Genomic DNA, 19,769 nt, shown 5'->3' with positions numbered 1-19,769 from the left:
AAAATGGATAAATAATCACAGTCATCGCTGGATTAATCATTATGGATTTATTTACAAAGTCTTCAGAAAGACACTGCAGTTCATGACTGGATGAGAAAGCTGCTGAAATGCAAACGATCGCAGCAGATGCAGAATGGTACGGTCTGTAACATGCAGCCTTCCAGAGATATTTAGTATGTCTTATATTAAATATGTTGATATATGGCATGGTTGACGGCAAGTTGGGGTGGTAGTGTTTTCTTGAGATGATGTCCCCCCAAACCTTTTTGTGAACGCATTGTATTTCCAGCTAAAGACATAAAACAGACAGAAGAAAAGAAAGAAATGAACGTGAACTCGATCACGTTTGGGACTTAAAATCTATTTCTTTTACATAGCACTTATTCCACTTCAGGCCCTTCTGATTCTGTGACCCACCTGATGAAAGATCTCCTGTCCTACGCGCTTCATGTCCATCTCATTGTGTGTGTTCTCCTGAATGTGGCTGTAAATGCTGGATCTAAATAGGCATGTAATGTTGCAGAGCCTAACCTATTTTCAATGTGTCATTCGATACAAACATATTAGGTTTCACTTGCAACCTGTTGCACAGCTCATGAATAAGATATTGTTCCTTTCGTGTCTTGTCTTTCCAAGTGATCACGTCGTGGAGAGAGCTACACTTCACATCCAGGAGGGCTGGTGCCACAACTGTTTGTACCTGAACACATTTCTGCTCCCTCTTTAAATTTGGAATTAATTCAGAAACTTTTCCATGGCTTCCAGAGACGCTCGGCTACATTCGAACTGACTCTTTGCCTTCAAACTCCAGTTGAAAGCGTAATATCAGCGTCCTAAACGGAGGGATGACCCGCTGTAGTGACAATGATGAGCAGAGCGATGATGAAGCAGAAAAACCCAACAAGAACCAGAAGAAGAGAAGTAAAGGAGAGAAGCATGTGTCTTTCCCCCCTGATGAAAAGATAGTGTCCGGCTTTGCTGAGCACATGAACACTGACAGAAAGGGTAAGCTGCTGTGTAACTTTGTCTTGAGTTGAACGTTAGTCTCATTTATATCATGATGATTACTTGATTTCACTTTGGTAACCTTTGGCCATCTGCATTTAAATTGTCCTTTTTTCACTTATACATTGCTTAAACATATATAACATATATATATATACATATATAACATATATATATATATATATATATATATATATATATATATATATACATGAACATTTACTTTAAAATGTTGGTTGTACGTTCTCTGCCATTCTTGTGCCACTAGCACACTCATAGTTTTTAATCTATGAACATTGTCAAAAGGTCGATGCAAGAATGGATGTGCTGGAGGGACGGTGACGCTCTGCTGTGCACTCTGCTGCATTGTTGTTGCCTCACAGTGAAACAACTAACACAGCAGCACATTAGAGAGTTTCTGATAGAGATTTCAGCTGTATACGACTGCACTTGCGCTACTCATATACATTTTTTTAGTTATGCTTGTGTTTTTGTGGTGGCTGGTTTGTATTACAAACAGCCAGCGGTGGTGGAAATACAGCAGACTGCCAGTTGTACTTTCCACAGGAAACACAACATCCTCTTCAGCTAGCTGAGCAAATGAGCAACTGTGTCTCTGGGCTAGGCAGAGCGGACAGGCACAAAGATTGATGCAGGAATGATTACTTGGTTTTGGCAACAATGGTCCTGCCACTGGGCTTCTTGTGGTTCCTCCTTCAAGTGGAGGAGTGTAACCCAAGAAAAGCAGCAGCAGCACATAAAATACATGTTAGGAAGTAAAAAATCTTATGTAACAGCTGATCATACCAGAGCGCACAGCAAAGACTCCCTCCCCCACAATGCTGCCCGCTGCACACGCCCTTACCCTAAACCACTCATAACTCGTAAAAAAAAAACCCACACAAATGTATTATTTATTAACTGATTTTGGTGAAACTGTATTATTTTAGACAATATTTCCAGCAAACAAAGAGGATACGTCTCCTCGAAATCCGTGTGGATTTCACTGTTAGCCGGCTGATCCTTAATTGCTGCGTGGGTCCATGTTTCGATTCTGTATTTTACTTGCAGGTCCAGTGGAGGTAAGCACATTCTGTGTTGTTTGGTGTTTGTTATCCATTATTATCTGTTGCCCTCTAAGGCAGTGGTTGACAGGCCACCCTACCTCTCTTTCTTTCCTATGTGAAGGTTTCCAAGTGTCCTTGTCTTGCTGGCTTGCTCACCAGCTACTTGGACTGTCTCAAACACTTAGCTCTGCTAGTTAATTTCTCCAAATGCTAGATGTTCCAGTCATGGGCAGTGGTTAGGCCCAAAGTACTTGTCTGGATTCCCTGGCCTAGGTTAGTCAGACAGAAATGCAATTCAGGTGAGCAGGTTAGCAGCAGGTTGGATTAGCCAAGAAAGGCAGAGTTTCCAGCCTGTGAATTTGCATTTAGCCCCATGAGTATCCTTGCCCTGAACTTCATTTGAACCCTCATTTCAGGGGGTTCAACCCACAAATACAGAGGCTAAGGATGGTTCAAAGACCTCTCTTGGGAACTCTGTGGGGCACTGAGCTGTGGGAGGGCTCCTGCCCTTTGCGAGTTAGGCTGTTGGCTGTGCTGGCTAAGGTTGGACTGGATAATGTACCAGCTGCGGAGTCTGGTATCTCAACCTCAAGTTTTTCAGACTATACTGGAACTGAGGAGGTTGAGCAGAAACTTTAAGTCTTTCCATTTTGAATGGAATGAAAGTGTTATAGTCCAGGCATGGCTCAGGCTGCTGGGAGTGCTTACGGCCTCATTATTGGAAATCTGTGGCGATTAGGTCCACACTGGCATCGGCTGTTTTGCCCTTAGCTTCAAAAGGTTGATCAGAAGGTGAGTTTCTCTTCCTTGTGACACTGTTGATTTAAATCTGCACTACACTTTGTTTACTGCCACTGACAGCCAGGAAAGGAATGACACAGAACAGAAATTATAAAGGTAACTGTAACTTCAGGGCGAGAAGATTCTGAGAGGCTGGATAAAGGCTACCATGTTGTGTTTATGGTGGGAATGCACAGGTAGCCTACATGTCATGCGGTAGACGTTTCTTAAATAAGATCTTGACCTGTGTGGAGCATGAGGAGACATATCCACTTTTCATCCAGAAAATCACAGAATCAAAGCTACGTCTGTGACTTCTTTGTGCTCTCTAATGTCCTCTGGCTGCTCAGCCTGAACCCTCAGAGTTTGCTGATGAGCAGTTGGCTGAACTCGTTGCTAAAGTAACCGCTTACTGTACCGGGATCAAAGTGAACATGGCCAGTGTCAGGACTGAACACGAACTCAGAGACGAACAGCAGGTAATAGGGAATCCAGTACCAAGTTTGTTTATGGAGTTTAGCTGCTATTAGACAGTTAATTCTTGCTTGTTCATGCAGGGATAGCTAACAATTGCTTCGCACTGTATACTCTGTTGTCAAATTGTCGGCTAACCCTAACACCTGGATGCTGTCACGTGTAAGCTGGTTGGTTGGTTATTCTGGCAGTAGTAGACACGCCCTCTTTTTACTTAATCGTCAGTAGCCCTTTTTAGATAGAAAAGGTGGCACATTTGCTCCAAGGTCAGGACGGCAATGTGCTGGCCTGTCTTTCTAAAACGGAGGCGTAATATTCCTCCTTTTCCAAAAGCCGCCTCTGAGGTAGGCGTAGACATGTGGCAGGAAGTGAAGCTTGAAGTTGGGCTGTGAACAGAGACAACACATTTGTCTTCAAAATAAGAGCTTTACATTTCACCCCATTGGAGTTTAGAACTGGGTTCTTAGCGGGGGGCTTTTAATTTGAAAGTAGCGACCGTCCTTCGCTTGCTGACACAACATCAAGCTAACACAACAAAACAGCTACAGAGACCGAGGAGACACTAGCATCTCCTGGATCTCAGCGGCTGTCCAGTTGCTCATCTTAATGTCTGCGGATGAAATGATGGACCGACTGCTGTGATCAGCTGTTTCTTGGTTTTAAAACTCCACGGCTGTGGGTCGCACTACAGTGCAGGTCATTGACACCTGAGCCCACCTCACGCAGAGGCTGGCGCATTGCCGCCTCGTTTTTAGATAGCAGTCGAGGTGGAAATAAGTGTACCCTCCGAGGCCGAAAATCGGCGGACCAAAACAGACCCCCAATTAGCCGCCCTCTGTCTAAAACTGCGGACTGAGCCGCCAGAAGGACGGGCAAATTGGCGGCTTGGTGCCCTGTCTAAAAACGGCTAGTGTTTACTGGGAGCTCCCTGTAACCCAGTCAGACTGTCAGATAGTTACTAGCTGCATGGCAGTGGGCATAATCAACATTTTGTGCAAATACTAGAATAAGCACGGATCAAGTTCCTCCATACCTGACGGTTTCCCAAGAAGCAATTGATTTCGGTTTCATGGGGACTTTAAATGACGAAAGTGAGAAACAATTCCTGGAAATGTCCCTTAACCTTAATGGGATCTTTTCTGGCCCAAGAGCCAACCTATGCATATCAAATCTTTAAAGACTGTCAAGGTCTGTAGTTATCATCTCCAAAATGTATTTGACTAAAAACAATTGAAAATTCAATCCAGGTTTTGAAGGATGCACAACGCTCTAAACGTCTAAGTGTTTCAAAAGTGAAATGCTCTGTTCCCTCTCACATCTGGAATTCCCCATCCCACAGGGCTATGGTTGATAAATCGAGATGCCTGATTTGTTGATTTATTGTTCAGACAGATAATTATGTCCTTCTCACTTCTCACTGACTGCCTTCTTCCCTGTAGTACACACAAACACACTCAGAGCATAGCACAGTTTACCGTATGGCATTTCTGAGGCCCTGAAGCACTCTTGAATGGTGGCTGATGGCTCACTGGGATGGAGAGGCATTAAATAAGTGAATGAGTGTATTCTTCTATTTTAGTTGACAGCTGCATCACCTTGACAGAGGTAATGGTGGCCTACCAGCAGAGCTGCAGCAGACATCAGGTCCAACCCAGGGAGCACATCCTGCAACAGCTTCAGGTACACTGCTTCACATATCAGTGTTAGACACTGAACAAGAAGGACCTGTATCTGGAATGATCCAACAGTATACAAGGTCATAGATCTGGCACATATCTGTAACAATTACACACAGTATATAGGAAGATCTGATCCGTAACACAGCCATATATATGATATCAGGTGGGTATGATGTCTGTAACATGTCCCTTAGAATATCACATTTGTATATCACAAAGATTGCACATTTGGCAAAATGGCATCAACAGATTTTCAGGCATTTACACATATTGAGAGATACAAAGAAATGTGATGATCATGTTCACTGATATATATAATATTAGATATAATACTGACGTGGTGGGTCAAATATTTGATTTGATGACGTATGTTCTGTCAGTAAATCATTAAGTAAATCATTCACATATCAAACATCACAAAAAAAAGAAATGACTTGAAAAGTTTGCACCGCTTGACATAATTTAAAATATGATACAGCCTTCAGGGTTTAGCACAGCTGAGTGACTTGTTTGTGCAGGTGTGGCTCTCTGAATAGGAGAAAATAATGTGTTCTCTATTAACTCTAAACATCCACCATAATGGGAATCTATGATCTGTCCTTTGCTGTAAATGCTTCTATAACTCCTTATGTTTTCACATGTATGTATGCGTGCATGCACGTGCACTTGCAGGATGTGTAAACTGACCTTATTAGTGTATATACGTGTGTAGTTCTCTGTGGCCTCTACACCCAACACAATGTGTGTGTTTGTGTGTCTGTCCGAACGTCCATCCTTCCTGCCCCAGTCGGTGGCTGTGCTGTCACTGGATACGGACCACCTCCTCCTGGAGACTCTTCTGGAGGTGCTCCGATGAGAGCACCTTGCTTCTGCCTACAATAAATCATTAGATGAGTGTTCAGCTCACAACAGCATCATGCGTCCTCGAAGCGCGGGTCAGAACCAAGGCTCAGCATGTGGCTTGAACATCTGTTAGTGGGCTACCTTTACTCAGGCGATTATAGCTACTAGTTTAGTTCCCCCGCAAGATTTATAATGTGAGTCAAAATAGCAGTTGACAAAATCAATTTTCATATCATCACATGATCATCTTCAGCAGATGGAGCTGTAGATGTCACATTGTTTTTTTATTTTTTCAGTCAAAATGCTCAAATGAAAATCAGGCCAATAACATTATGAACATAATGAGAAACAATCATTTTAATTCAAATAGTGCCAACAGATCCTCATGATACAGATCCAAACTTCAACCTGACCGAACCTGCAACTGTGAAATACTGTTTTCAAAGACATGTGTGCGGCACGCTCCTTTTATGCAACATCAGCAGCTCTCCTCATAAAAGGACCGTACCACGCAGTGATATTACAGTTCTCCACAAATGATCAATATTAACACTATAACCTGCTGCAGCTTCATACACTGTCACAGCATATCCAACAGCAATCTCAAGGTTTTATTAGAACAAAGGCACCTTCATGCAACAGCACAAACTTGCACACACAAACACACACACACACACACACATGCACGATAATGTGCAACAACAACACACCCACTGTGACACACACACACTAAAATCCCTTGGATAATTTGAATGATTTGGTTTCATCAGCCTCGATCAGGGTTATTGCCAAACATTAACATCATCTCCGCTCAAAACAAGAGGCTAAGAGCAGGTTCAATGCAGGACTCAGGTTTTTGAGGAATTTTGGATGGGAATATTGTCCCTTTCCCTCCTAAAAACCAAGGTACATATTGAACCGTGGGCTAACTGTGTAGTTGCACCCCTAGTAAGCAGTTTGTACTGATTGAGTTTGTTGTAGGCGGTACATGAGTATGTGATGTTGAACACAACCAAACACACAACCAAGACTGTGGCAACAAAATGGTGGGGAAATTTTGTTGACCTACCAACTGACTGAGCAACACACACACACACACACACACACACACATACACTCACCCTCTCCAGTGACATAGACTCACTTATTTTCTCTTTGCCGTACTTGAAACACACAGTCTGCCATTTATAATTTATTTTATGTACATAATAACTTAGAGCAGCGATGTTAAAGAACGCTGCTCTCCACCCTGCACCCCCACCCGCTTGCATAAATTTTGCTTGAGATCAAGGAGAATTATTTGTGGAAAATTAGAGACTTAGCAGTGCTTACATTAAGCATACAGCCGCTGTATTATCTCTGAGGTGCTAATGAATCCGGGTTGCATTGGAAACGAATGTAGGTGGTCCTCCTAAAAGAGTAAAATATGTATAGTTAGGCATTAGCTAAGAGGGGCAATGTTTAGACCAAAAGGGCTGCGTGTGAATGAATCCATAATAAGACGATGCAAAACGAAACGACAAACACCTAAAGAGCAAATTTATTAAATTAGGTCTTTTCAGGCGAGGGGCGATTCCCCCGAGAGCCAGCGTTGAAGACTTTTAAAGCTTTTTTTATTGCACCCTTGGGCCCCTTTGCACTCCTTTGAAATGCTGTAAGTGGATAAAACAGTATTGCTATTCGTGACATCTTCATAGGGCTGGTACTGGTAAACAATAATAGAGCCAACCGGGGGTCTAAGGCCGCCGTGCTTTAACTGTCTGATTCCACTGTGAAGTCTGTCTCTCCTTTCTGTTTCTGTTTGGCTCACTCTGTAATTAGAAAGGTAATTGAGATGATCAAGCTCCATCTCTACACGACTATTTTGGCACGAGGAAAGAGCTTAACTGCAGTCATTTATATTCAAATTAAGAAATAACTGTGAAACGCATTATGAGCTAATACAGGTGGTACTGTCAGGTTGGTCTCTCCCACTGAGAGACGGGGACATTGTTTTGATTGATTGATCAGTCATTATTTTGGTATTTATGTTAAAATGAACAAAGTCCTTACACTCTTAGAGGACTGACTGAAAAGGTGTAGGCCACAGATTATCAGGCCTACCTGTCCCGCAGTCCAACGTCTAAAGATATGATATGTAAGATTTCTCCATTTTTTTTTTTACCGACGTGCGTGAGATTGTTTGTGGAGTTGTTACTCACTTTATTACAAATGTTTCCGACAATGTTGAAACCAGAGAAATCCAGGGCTGCACTCGAGCTAACGGTGCTCCCGTCTCTCAGAGAGTGAGGAACAGATGTCCATGAAGCTCTGACGGAGCAGGTGTCTCGGCCCAGAATAGACCCTGTTAGCTTTCAGTGCAGATGTGGATGAAGGGACGGATCCAGGAGTCTTTTCTCTGTTTAACACTGCATTTTTTTTTTTTTTTTTTTTGACAGTTTCGCTAATTCCTCAGAGAGTTTTGCATTGATCCTGATGAAACAGCCAGGTGTATTTAGATGACTGGAATATCTGAGCGAGTAGAATTTGACGCGGATTACAATTGAAATTAAAGATTGTTATTTCCCCACACAATGAAGATCATAATTCCACATCTGTGTCACCTTTCTTAAGGTCTCCTCCTTTAAGGATTAAATTATCCTCCCAGAATTTAGCTCACATACATCCGTTAAATGTATATGGATTGGCTCAATGTTCCTTCTTCTGTATTGTGTGAAGGGGATTTACTGATTGATTTATTTCAATATACAGGGAGAAAAAAACAAAACAAAAAAAAATGTTGTTTCTGGGTTTTAAGTGAAGTATTCTCCAAGCTTCAAAATACAAAAGGATTATAAATCAAACGCGCTCAGACTATGGGTTTGTATTCTTTCCATGCTGTTTGGAGAATAAGCTCTGAATTAGTTGCATGTTGGAAAGTCTTCTAATGAAAAGCTTAGCGGTTGTTTCCCTTGCAGATTATTCAGTTGAGTGGACTGAAGAGAAATCAATTACTACAACTTAACTTTCATTATTTACCCCACAGCTACAGAAAAAAAAAATAAAAAAAATGGCCTCCTTACATGACAGCATGCCTCTCTTGAATTCATGGGGTCAGATTCAATACCCACAAATGTTATTTTCCCGAGATAATTCCCTCTGAAGGCTGGGGGAGGGCGAAGAGACAAGAGAAAATCTGTTTTTACATATCACCACCGCTTTCTCAGCTCTTTTGATTAGCATTAATGTTGCACTGCAGAAGTCTGCCGGCACAACTGTTATGGCACACACACACATACACACACACACACACAGCTATATCTTCCCCTGCCTGCTGAACTCTAAGGGGAGCATTTTTTTTTTTTTCTTTTAAATTAAATGCATGCTGATTGTTATCCCCCCTCACTGTGGAACAGTCTGCAGCGAGGTAAATGTCACTAAGTAAGTGCCGCACTCTTTCCTTGGTGGTAGTTAGCAGGTTTTGCATGAAATATAAAAGCAGAGAGAGAAGAAGGAGGAGGCGGAAGAGTGTTCCTGCGTGTGTCTGAATGTGAGGGCTTATCAGGAAACAGCAGGGGGACCGGACATATGTCGCTCCTCTCATTACAGCCGATAACGGGGCGGTTAGTGGCGCATTTGAAATGCTGTACAGTGGCAGCCGCCGCGATCACACGGAAAGAAGAGAAGCGGGGAGTATGGGTCGGGACGAGGATCACCACGGGACCCGCGGCTAACGCACTTCAGTCTGTCATTCAGACGGCCTCGCACTCACACACACACACACACACACACACACACTATCAGACACAACATGCTTTATTTAAAACACACCGACTCCACAGCCCCTCTATTGTACTTTTACACCATTTTCCTTGGATACCATTTGGGAAACAGCATGCATAACTGGAAAAAGGATGTCTACGTGTAAAAGAGTCTCTTTCACATTCTCTGCCTCTAATTGAATTTGGAGCAGTTGCAGTTAAACTGAATGGCATGTGTGATGCACTATTGGTGGTGCACTATTAGGCTGAATTGAATTTGCATGGTTGGGTGGTCGCACAAGTAATATGAGTGCTTTTGTAAATGGGATAATATTACAGGCCTGGACCGACGGTTCACACGGGGGAGACGCTCCGTCACCAAAGTGGCCAAATGTTTCCCAAAAATCATGGAATTAAAACAGCGTGTTCATCGGGAAATTGTCCTCACAGTTGAGTTGGCGTTAGCCGCGCTGGATCGTCCCTCTTTACTCCGTCACTGATGACTGCAGTTGTAGCTCCCGGCCTGCACCGAGGATCAGGTCAGCCACGTCACAGAACAGAACTACACTAAACACATGCAGGATTTTCTCACTTTCTGATCATTCAGTAACTTTTGGTATTATTTGTGGTTTTTCACGAGTGTGTCTGTGAGTGTTCTGCCTCCGTCCCACCACAGTGGAGGAGATAAGATTCTACAGATATACACACTGTTGAAAATGGAAGTAGGCGGAGGATAATGAAGTAGGTCACGAGTTACGTGTTTTAAAGGCAGGGTACATGAAAAAAAAAAAAAACTCTTACGAACTAAACGTGGCTAGAGATGTCCTGAGCTCTTGTTATGATCAGCCAGTGAGAATCAGCGATGAACTTAAGCTCCACATCGACACAGAGCGACGGCTGACAGAACAACAGAGACGGACACAGGTCGGACATCAACACTTCAGATTAATGTTAGAGGTGCGTTGTGTTGGTGTGAACTAAGGGGGAGCAAACGCAGGCAGACGGAGGATCGAAATACATAAATAAATCATACACACTGATACAAATATCCCAGTGCCTCTGCCACTATGTACTGTGTGAATCTTCCCAGTGATCAACATGGAATTTTATGATTTATGATAAATGCATTTTTTTTGTGCTTTTTGTGAGACTTAACACAAAAATCACTCTGTACACTACACGACAAGCTCTTACGTACACACTGACACTTGTGTGCATGTCACACACTGTGCAGCTTCTAATCAGAATTACACATAATAGATCATTATTTAGTAGTTCACTTTTTGGTAACATTGTATATTAACCATTTTTTATAAATGATAGATTTAGCTTTTACAATTATATAATAAAGAGAATTCAATTGTTTAACAGTCAAATAAGTTTTCACTTAAATTTAAATAACTGTACATTTACCATTTGTTTATGCTGGTTATGATAAAGTGTCTCCCTGTTTTTAGTCTTATTCTAATTTATTTGGTGTTAAAGGCTGGAGATGAATCACATCACTGTAAATGTTTGTGCCTCAGGTGTTCACGCTTCCTCCGTCAGTCTGCTTCTGTTAACACCAATATACACAACGACACAAACACGTGTGCATGTACTTTGGTGGCCAGCTTGTGATATAAATTCCTTAATTAAAATATTAATACAAAATATTAATATGAATAAATAATAAATAAATAAACGTGTGACGTTCACGCTGGAGTGCTGTTTTTCTCTCCCAGCAGGACGAACGCAGATAGAATCCCATCATGACAAACTTAAAGAACTGAATCTAAAATTCAACACACACACACACACACACACACACAAACACACACACACACTTCCAAACCAGCGCTCAGCACTCAGACTGGAGAATGTGTACGTTATTTTGACATCAACCATTTAAGGGGACAGTATATTTTACACAAAGTGGCATTAATTAAGTCGCTAAATGCACGCTATCAAATATTTCAAAAGCAATGCAAGTGAACAAAGGGGGTGACAGAGGGAAATACTGTGAAAGTCAATTAGAATTTTATGTACGTTTTTAGATCTCTCTTTTTAAATGATGAATGAAGTTACTAATTTTGTCTGTGCTCTTTCTAGACACTGCAGCTTTAATTGCTAATTGTTAACAGCGAACGAATACATTTGCATATTAATTAGCTCCCAATTTACATTTTTAATTTGCTGCCTTCAAAGGGTGTGAGATAAAAGGTCGTGTTATTTTAAATAATTTATCCTTTATTGCAGAAAAGATGCTGAAAGGAAAACGTGTGTGTGTGGGGGGGGGTGATTTTTAACCCGTAAGAGCTCTGGAAAGGCATTTTTAAAAATACATACAAATATATTTATTTATATTTTTTTTGTCAGTTAATTAAACGGGCTAAGGAGAAAAATAGTGCACTCACAGAGTTTTTTAATACAAAGCCACCCGTAGAGGCAGAGCAGCTCTGGACGGTTGAGTGAAGAATAGTGAATGCACCAGAGATGACTTCTGTGAAAGTCAAGTTTAGAAACCAGATCCCCCCTCTCTCCGTCTTTTCCTGCTGCCTGTGTGTGTGAGCGTGCGAGGGAGGGAGCGCTTTTCTTTTTATCACGCCATTTTGTCCTCTCTCCCTCCTGACACATCAATTGATTTGGCAGGCGACGCCTTCGGTTTCCATCTTTCACCAGCGGAGAGGGAACGAACAAGTTCAGAAATTCATTAAGATGAAAAACAGCCACCACTGTATTTCGTGTGAGGAGGAAGTGCTGCGTGTGTGTTTCCCTCTCTGTCTGCATATGTGTGTGTGTGTGTGTGTGTGTGTTTGAGAGTGTGATATGGGTAGCCAGCCAGTTGCTTCACATTCTTACTGAGTGTTGTTCATTGGCTCGGTGCCACAAACAAACGGCTCTCACAGGCAGTCTCCAGCCGGACACCAGCTCACACTGACACCTTTTTTTTTTTTCTTTTCTGCTGTTGTGACAGACCAAACAAAAATTCTGAGGTGACAGAAATGCACACCAAGTCAACACAAGAGATGAATGGAGCAGGCTGGACATCACCACCCGAAACAACTTTTCTCCTCGTGCACGAAGCCAAAAAGATCCCTGACACGCTCCGCCCACCGCGGGCGACACAAAAGGAACAAACACAAAAAAATCGCCGAGACTCCTCAAAATGAGGCGCGTGATGCTGCAGCCATGTTCATCCTAAATATAAGTATTTAAATGTTACACAGGGTACAAACTGATGACATGCTTACAATGAGTCACATGAGGAGATGAAGGGAGCCAGAACAGGCCAAAACACATCTGACATTTAAGAGCTTTAAATCAAAATACCTTGTTGTAGAACATTAAAGCATCTGCGTGAATTCATAAAGACAAAGATAACTAATGGTTTAAACACTTATTTTATTTACACACGTGGTCGGAGTTTGTGCTAAACACAGCTGGGCTAAAGAGTTCAAATCGACCTGATGAATGTCTCACGTCTCGTCCTGCTGATGGAGGAGAGAGACACGGAGGGAGAACGGATGGACCAATCAGCCTTAAGAGGCACATTTGTAGTTTTCCACAAATCTAGAGCCAACACAAAAAATATCAGTCAATATTTTAAATACATGTCAAGCATGTACGTGTCAGTGTCTCATAGAAGCAGGAAATAGGAGAGAATGAATATATTATTCATACATATTTCTTATTATTTTATTTTCTCAGGGTGCAGAAAAAAAGTGATTCATGTGACGTACAAAGAAACAAATGAATGTTAATAACAACTTTTCTAATGTATACAAGGACAGAGAGACATGTCCTTATATAATGTATCAATATCAATAATGTCACAATACACATACCTTGATATTTTGAAGTTGGAACTGGAGGTCAAAATCTATATTTTTGAAAAAATACCCCCATATTGATAGTGTGACAGTACTGTATGGATGACTATTGGTGCTTTCACCAAATATTTACATGAGCTTTGTGATAAATAATCATCAGTAATGTGGGTGTGATGACTAAATGTGTAAAGGCAAGTGCAGTCTGGAAACTTCACTTTACTGGGATGCAACCGCTTTAACACCAGACAACACTAACATACAGCCACAATACTCTCATAGCATGATTACAATATCATATTTATGTGTTCCTGAGCCCTACTGTATATGTTCACATAATACTTATGAATTGATGTTTGTCACATTTTTGTCACATTCTAAAGGGAAAGAGACTGAATACTAAGAAAGAAACAGAACTACAACATTATTGTAGTTTGTTGTATTTTGGGGGGTCAAATTAATTGGAGAAAAAAAAAATATATATATATTTAATACATCAAACTAAAGTGATGCAAACTCTCAGCTCCAGTCCGTCCTGTCTAAGCTCACAGTGAAAACCTGCCTCAGTGATATATGTGGCGCTGTGTGTCGCAGCACATGCACATACATGCACAAACACACTGCACACAGACGCACACTCTCGCTCAGTGGTGTAAATGAGTGTGGATGTGTGTGCGCGTCTCAGTTAAGATGATTACGGGGGAAATTCAACCACCTCTTCCAATTACACACTAGCCTCTTGTATACATAAACAGTGCAATTTATGTCCCATTGATCTGTCTAATTCTTAACAGGAGCACATTATGGCCAGCGTTTTTTTTTTTTTGTCTCCCTCCCTGTTCTCCTCTCTGTAGCGCGAGAGCCGAGCGAGGAAAGCCTTCCAAGTCCTTTTGTGCTCCCCGCGTCCCTTTGAACAATGAATCATATTTAGAAGTGAGAGACAAAACAAGGAGCTGCTCACACAAAAAAGGCGGCATTTCAGTGAGCCAGCGACGATGAGCTGGTGCAGGAGAGGCAGTCAGAAGCCAGGGTCTGAGTGACGTGCAGAGGGTGACGGGGCTGAGACGAGGTTTCTGAGGCCCCCGTGCCCCGCTTCCTTTTGGTTGATAGAACGACAGAGAGCGACTGTAAATCACTTCACATAATATCATGAAGTGATGCTGAAAACTAGCAGATCATGAAATGTGGTGAACCTGCGCCAGCACAAAAGAGCGGATACACTTTATAATAACTTGATATATAATGCTAATAGTTTTTTATTATATATTTTATTCAAATTGTTATTTTATTCTTTCCAGTATCTTTCTTTTCTTGTATCTATTTTTTGAGACTTACTCTTGTGCTTCTACTTTTTTTCCCCTCTGTGCCGCTGTGTTGCCTGAAAAGTTCTATCAAGACAAACAATAAAGAAACATCCTAACATCTTAACAATCATTAATGAATGGTAAATTTATGGTTGTTTTATCATAGCCTTATTTTACACTGCAGCTTTACAATAAACATTCACTCAATAGATGGTTTGTTGAGCATTTCATTGTTTGTTCACAGTTAAACAACTATTAAGTTGTTTAAGTTTAATTAACTGTTAATGTACCATTTATTAATTACAATTATTGTAAAGTGTTGCTAAAAGAAGTCCCTGAAAATGTGTTTTTCATCACATTAAAGGGGCACTGTGTAGTTTTTTGGAATAAATTCAAACTCAGAATTTTCATATTTACAATATTAATGAGATCATAAAACACACTTATTTTTCCATCAGTGACTGAATAAGCAGTTTGAAGCTAGAAAGGTGACGGGGTCTGCCACATATAAACAAAGTAAAACAGTATTAAACTGTGTTGTCCTTTAAGGTCATTTTGTTTATTCAGTTTATTAATTCATGAAAACAAAGAGTTTGATTATTTAGTTTGTTTAGGCAGAGAAAATAAAAATCAGGCAATGAAAATCTTTCTCTGGTCAAAAACATTTATTCAGCAAAACTACAGACTGCTCCTTTAAATGTTCCTGTCTATAAAATAAGAGGTGGTAAAAAACATGCATTATCTTAATTAGCGTGATTCTATTTTTAAGACACTATATAACTAGAGCTGATTCTCTTAGCTTGATGCTAACACATGATGGCAATTGCAATTAACATTAGAATCACAACCGCAGCAATATTATTTCAAAACAATCCAGTTGACTTAACATGTTAGATATAAAACAATGTGCGCTAAAAACTGCAGACACATACATCACTTTATTTAACCTCACCTGGTTGACTCAAAAGAGAGGTGAGGCCACACCCCCTCATGGCCGAGATGACGTCATTAACTGAGCGGCTTTCCCCTCAACTAAATGTTATTTTACTGTCTTTGTAACAAATTGCAAATTGACTTGGAAAATAATCATTTAAAGTCACAGACATAAAATGTGTGAATCATGTCAAAATTCAAACAGGAACAAAAACATATTTAGTATTTTTAAATTTTTTAAAATTTTTTTTTTTAAAGGTCCCATGTGGCCACTGGCATGTGCACTCTGCTTATACTATGGCCAGCTACAGCAACCCCAAATGATCAAAAATATAACTCAAAGTCCCAGTGGGGTTAAAAATACAGCCATCATTATGTGGCATATTTTCCATTTTACTTTCTGTTCTTCTCAATGGCAGCAGCTTCATGAGCAGGAACAGCAAAATATAGCAATTTACACCCAGGAATATTTGATTTACCACTTTATATGTGGGTATTAAATATGACTCATGATGCACAGTCTCTAGATTTGTATTGATCAACTTCTCCTATTGTGTAGTATTAAAGAATCAAAAAAATCACAGTAAATGGTGATGTTGCATTGCATTTCTTAAGAATCGCAGTATGTATCAGATCAGCACCGGGGGTATTGTGATCGTATCGATTTGGGAGATAAACTCTCATTCTCGTCCTATAAAATAAGTAAAAGATCAGAGGTCAAGTTTGTGGAAAAATACTTATTATTATTTGAAAAACTCACCTTTCTGCTGCATCCTGACTGTGCAGGTGTGGTTTGATTGACAGCGGACAAAGAAGCAAACACCCTCACAACCATGATCACATTTTGATTTAAAATATTGTTAAATCCGGATGGGTGTATCGAACATACTGTATGTGACAACAGCTTTTTTTTCCATCTGAACCCCACCCACTGCAAACCCGAGAGAACAAACACACAAACGTCTCGTAACGAAGCAGTGAGTCTTTACTCGCAGTGAGGAACTGATTGAGACGATTGTGGAAGCAAAGCAAACATTATATGATTTTCCACACAAAACAAATGTTCAACAGCTTTGAAATTTGCATTAAGTATAAATGTGTAAAACTACTCCAATGAGAAGCATCAAATTAGACAAATAAAGTCAGAAAACACTTAAACAATTTTCTTCATGTGAAAAATACAGATGATAGAGGGAAGCAGACACCAACATTTTTAATTTGCTCACCTTTGGGGCCCCCTGGTGGTCCCTAATTGATCATTTCAGAAACTGATATTATATTAAAAAATAATAATAATCAGTTTTCATGCTAAACATCCAAATAAAATGAAACAGCATTTGATTATGAGGCAGCACTCGTCCACTGAATCCAGACAGATGAAATTTCTCTCAGGGTAGCAGCTGTTGACCTCAACCTACCTTAATCAATGATATATCAGATATACTTAAAATCCACAGTAATACATATTTGTCAGAGAGGAAAGTAGATCCCAAGGCACAGAGCGTCATGTACCACAGGGAAGCTTTTTTTTAACAAAAAACAAAAAACAAATCCATGTTCCTTTTCTCTGTTTAGCTTGTCATTAGAAAAAAAAATCTGTTTTCCACCATCCGCACAATTCTGCCATCTCCGGTGATTGATGCAGTCAAATTAGATGTATGTGGAACACTGGCTCTGGCAAATGAACACATCAACTGATGACCAGCTGTTTCTAATTATTATACACTGGTTAATTAGGACGCCGTGTCACCATCAACGACGGCGGTAAACTGTGTGAAATTCATAATTCATGCTCTGCCGTTCAATAAGCCTCCCTGATGAAACCAGTACAGTGTGGCATGGATGGAGAGGCCGTGCAGAAAGAGGCGGGGGGGTGGGGGTGTACTGCTGTTGCCAAATATCTGAGTGTGTGTGTGTGTGTGTGTGTGTGTGTTTGTGTGTGTGTGTGTGTGTGTGTGTGTGTGTGTGTGTGTTCACGCCTTTCCCTCACACCTCCTGCTTCTACCCCTTTCTCTGTCTCTCTCTCTCTCAGCAGGGTGTGTGTGTAGGTGGCAGTGTGAAATGTCTGGATCTCAAAGGTAAGCTGAACACTTCACTACCTCATTATTAAATATGATTGAGGACTTTATGTGACATTCATGATACACTGAATGATTTTCTAATGTTTTACATATTCAATCACAGTGTAATTAAAGAACATATGTCATAACAGACCATGGTATCTTAAAAATAACAATTTAATAGCATAAAAATGTTACAACTTTTACACAAAGAAGAAAAAATGATTTCATGACAAAACTGACATCAGTTATTAACAACACCTCTCAGTGTGAAATGTTTGATTCTTTATTTCACTATACTTCACACGCACAATGTCTCAGAATTTAGTCTTAAAGACTGGTACCAAGCCAGCGGGTGTGGATTTATTGAAATTATCTTGTGAAACAAAATGAGTGCATTTCCTTTGTTTGCTGCAGTTAATGCTGACTTCCATGTGCTCATCAAAAACACAATGGAGAAATTCCACTGGAAATCTGCCATGAAACCCATGAGGAGATAACTTCTGTGCTGGCATACACAATTACACTTTTACTGGATTATATGTGTATAATAATTCTTCTTGTTCCCAACATGCTTTTAAAATGTTCAGGAAGTTTTCAGTCACTTACGGATGGGTACCGAAAAGCTGGTATTAAACAGGGCCCAGGCTCAATTGTTGGAGATTGTAATGTCGATGAGCTCCGATGTTGTCTGTTCGGTACTGGAAACTGTATAGTCATAGCTGTAAACAAGGGTGTGTTCATGAACTCAGTCTTAGCATTATCTAAACTCTCATTCAGAAATTCACTTTTCCAGTCTCAGAGCGTACAGAGCATCCTCTGGACGCTAAATCCAGACTGCCGGTGAGGTTATGTCATATTGTTTGTTAGTCTCACATAGCCAGAACTATCTCCAAAGGCCTGTGTCAGCACTGGGAAAATGACAGGCTGCAACAACTCGAATGTGGTTTGGATCAGCCGCTGTAGAGCCGTTCTGTCCTGGGCCGTGATGAAGCAGACAGTTTTTGATGTTTCCAGTCAGGATACTTTATATTGCTCCTCTGTAAAAGTTGACCAGAATCTGGATCTGGAATTTAGCCTTCCAAGTTTCCATAGGAAGTAAAGCCTTTTCTGTGCTTTTCTCTGGCTGCTTTGTATTTCTTTAAACCAATCACAATCCTCTTGGTCGGGGCTAAACTCAGGATGTAGCTAGTGTGCTCTTGTAAAATAGTGTGGATAGTGTTTTTGCTCATGGGTAGACAAACCCTGGCATTAAAATGACTGAATCCCCACAAAATAAAAGGGATGCTAGCTTGTTTACATTCGCACCATTAGCAATGAGGTGTTGGAGTTACTTTTATAACTTGAAAGTAGTATAGAATGTTAATTTATTCAGAATATAAGAAAGCAGGATTAAGTAAGTTCTAAATTTGTTTTATTTTTGTACTTAAAAATGAAAAAAAAGAACCGGTAAGAGACATAAAGATTCAAGTACCGGGTTTATTCGCACAATTGGAAAGAGTAGCAGTATTGATCTTAACAATAGCCATCCCTACTGGGAAGAAAACGACACCAATAAAATCCAAAACAATTTGATTCTCTGGCCCACTAATCTAATTATAATTTATTATGATTTATTATAAATTATTATTATAACTGTAAATCCAATTCTTACTCTTGTCTTGATTCTATATTAATCTTAATCGTAATCTCTAATTTGATTTTAGTATTCATGATTATTACCCTAAATCAAATCTGATACCAGTTGAAATTATTGTTGTGCAGATTGACAGGGAACTATTGATACTTCTGATCCTGAATGTTCTCTTCTTAGATAGATTCTCATGTTAAAAAATTGATGTCTCAGCAATTTGGGGTAAATTAGTATTTTATCATCAACAGACACACTAGAACGTAACTGCACTATCAACAGTATGTAGTCTAACTGATACCCTGTTGATAGGAACTACTTCTCTTTTCTCCTGTCATACTCATACATGAACTACGGCTCTATAAATGCATAAGATGCCACTGACAGAGAGTTGACACTGATGATTGCTGACTGCAAACGCAGTCATGTGTGGAGCATTTTTCAG

The 19,769-nt window shown here is 40.3% G+C and overlaps 1 protein-coding gene across 1 annotated transcript in view; it reads left to right on the top strand.

The window, feature by feature from the left end:
- Nucleotides 1-649: 649 nt before the first annotated feature.
- LOC115597436 (protein phosphatase 1 regulatory subunit 37) overlaps nt 650-19,769 on the top strand; it is a 63,106-nt gene continuing 43,986 nt past the window's right edge. Inside the window, exons 1-3 of the mRNA XM_030443319.1 lie at nt 650-1,005; nt 4,906-5,006; nt 17,667-17,712. Coding sequence (XP_030299179.1) covers nt 846-1,005; nt 4,906-5,006; nt 17,667-17,712 — 307 coding nt within the window. The 5' untranslated portion in view covers nt 650-845. The remainder of the gene's footprint in view (nt 1,006-4,905; nt 5,007-17,666; nt 17,713-19,769) is intronic.

This window comes from Sparus aurata, chromosome 16 (assembly GCF_900880675.1).
Source record: "Sparus aurata chromosome 16, fSpaAur1.1, whole genome shotgun sequence".
Taxonomy (NCBI): Eukaryota; Metazoa; Chordata; class Actinopteri; order Spariformes; family Sparidae; genus Sparus; species Sparus aurata.
The sequence above is the reverse complement of the archived record's forward strand: the minus strand, read 5'-3'. Positions and strand labels throughout refer to the sequence as shown.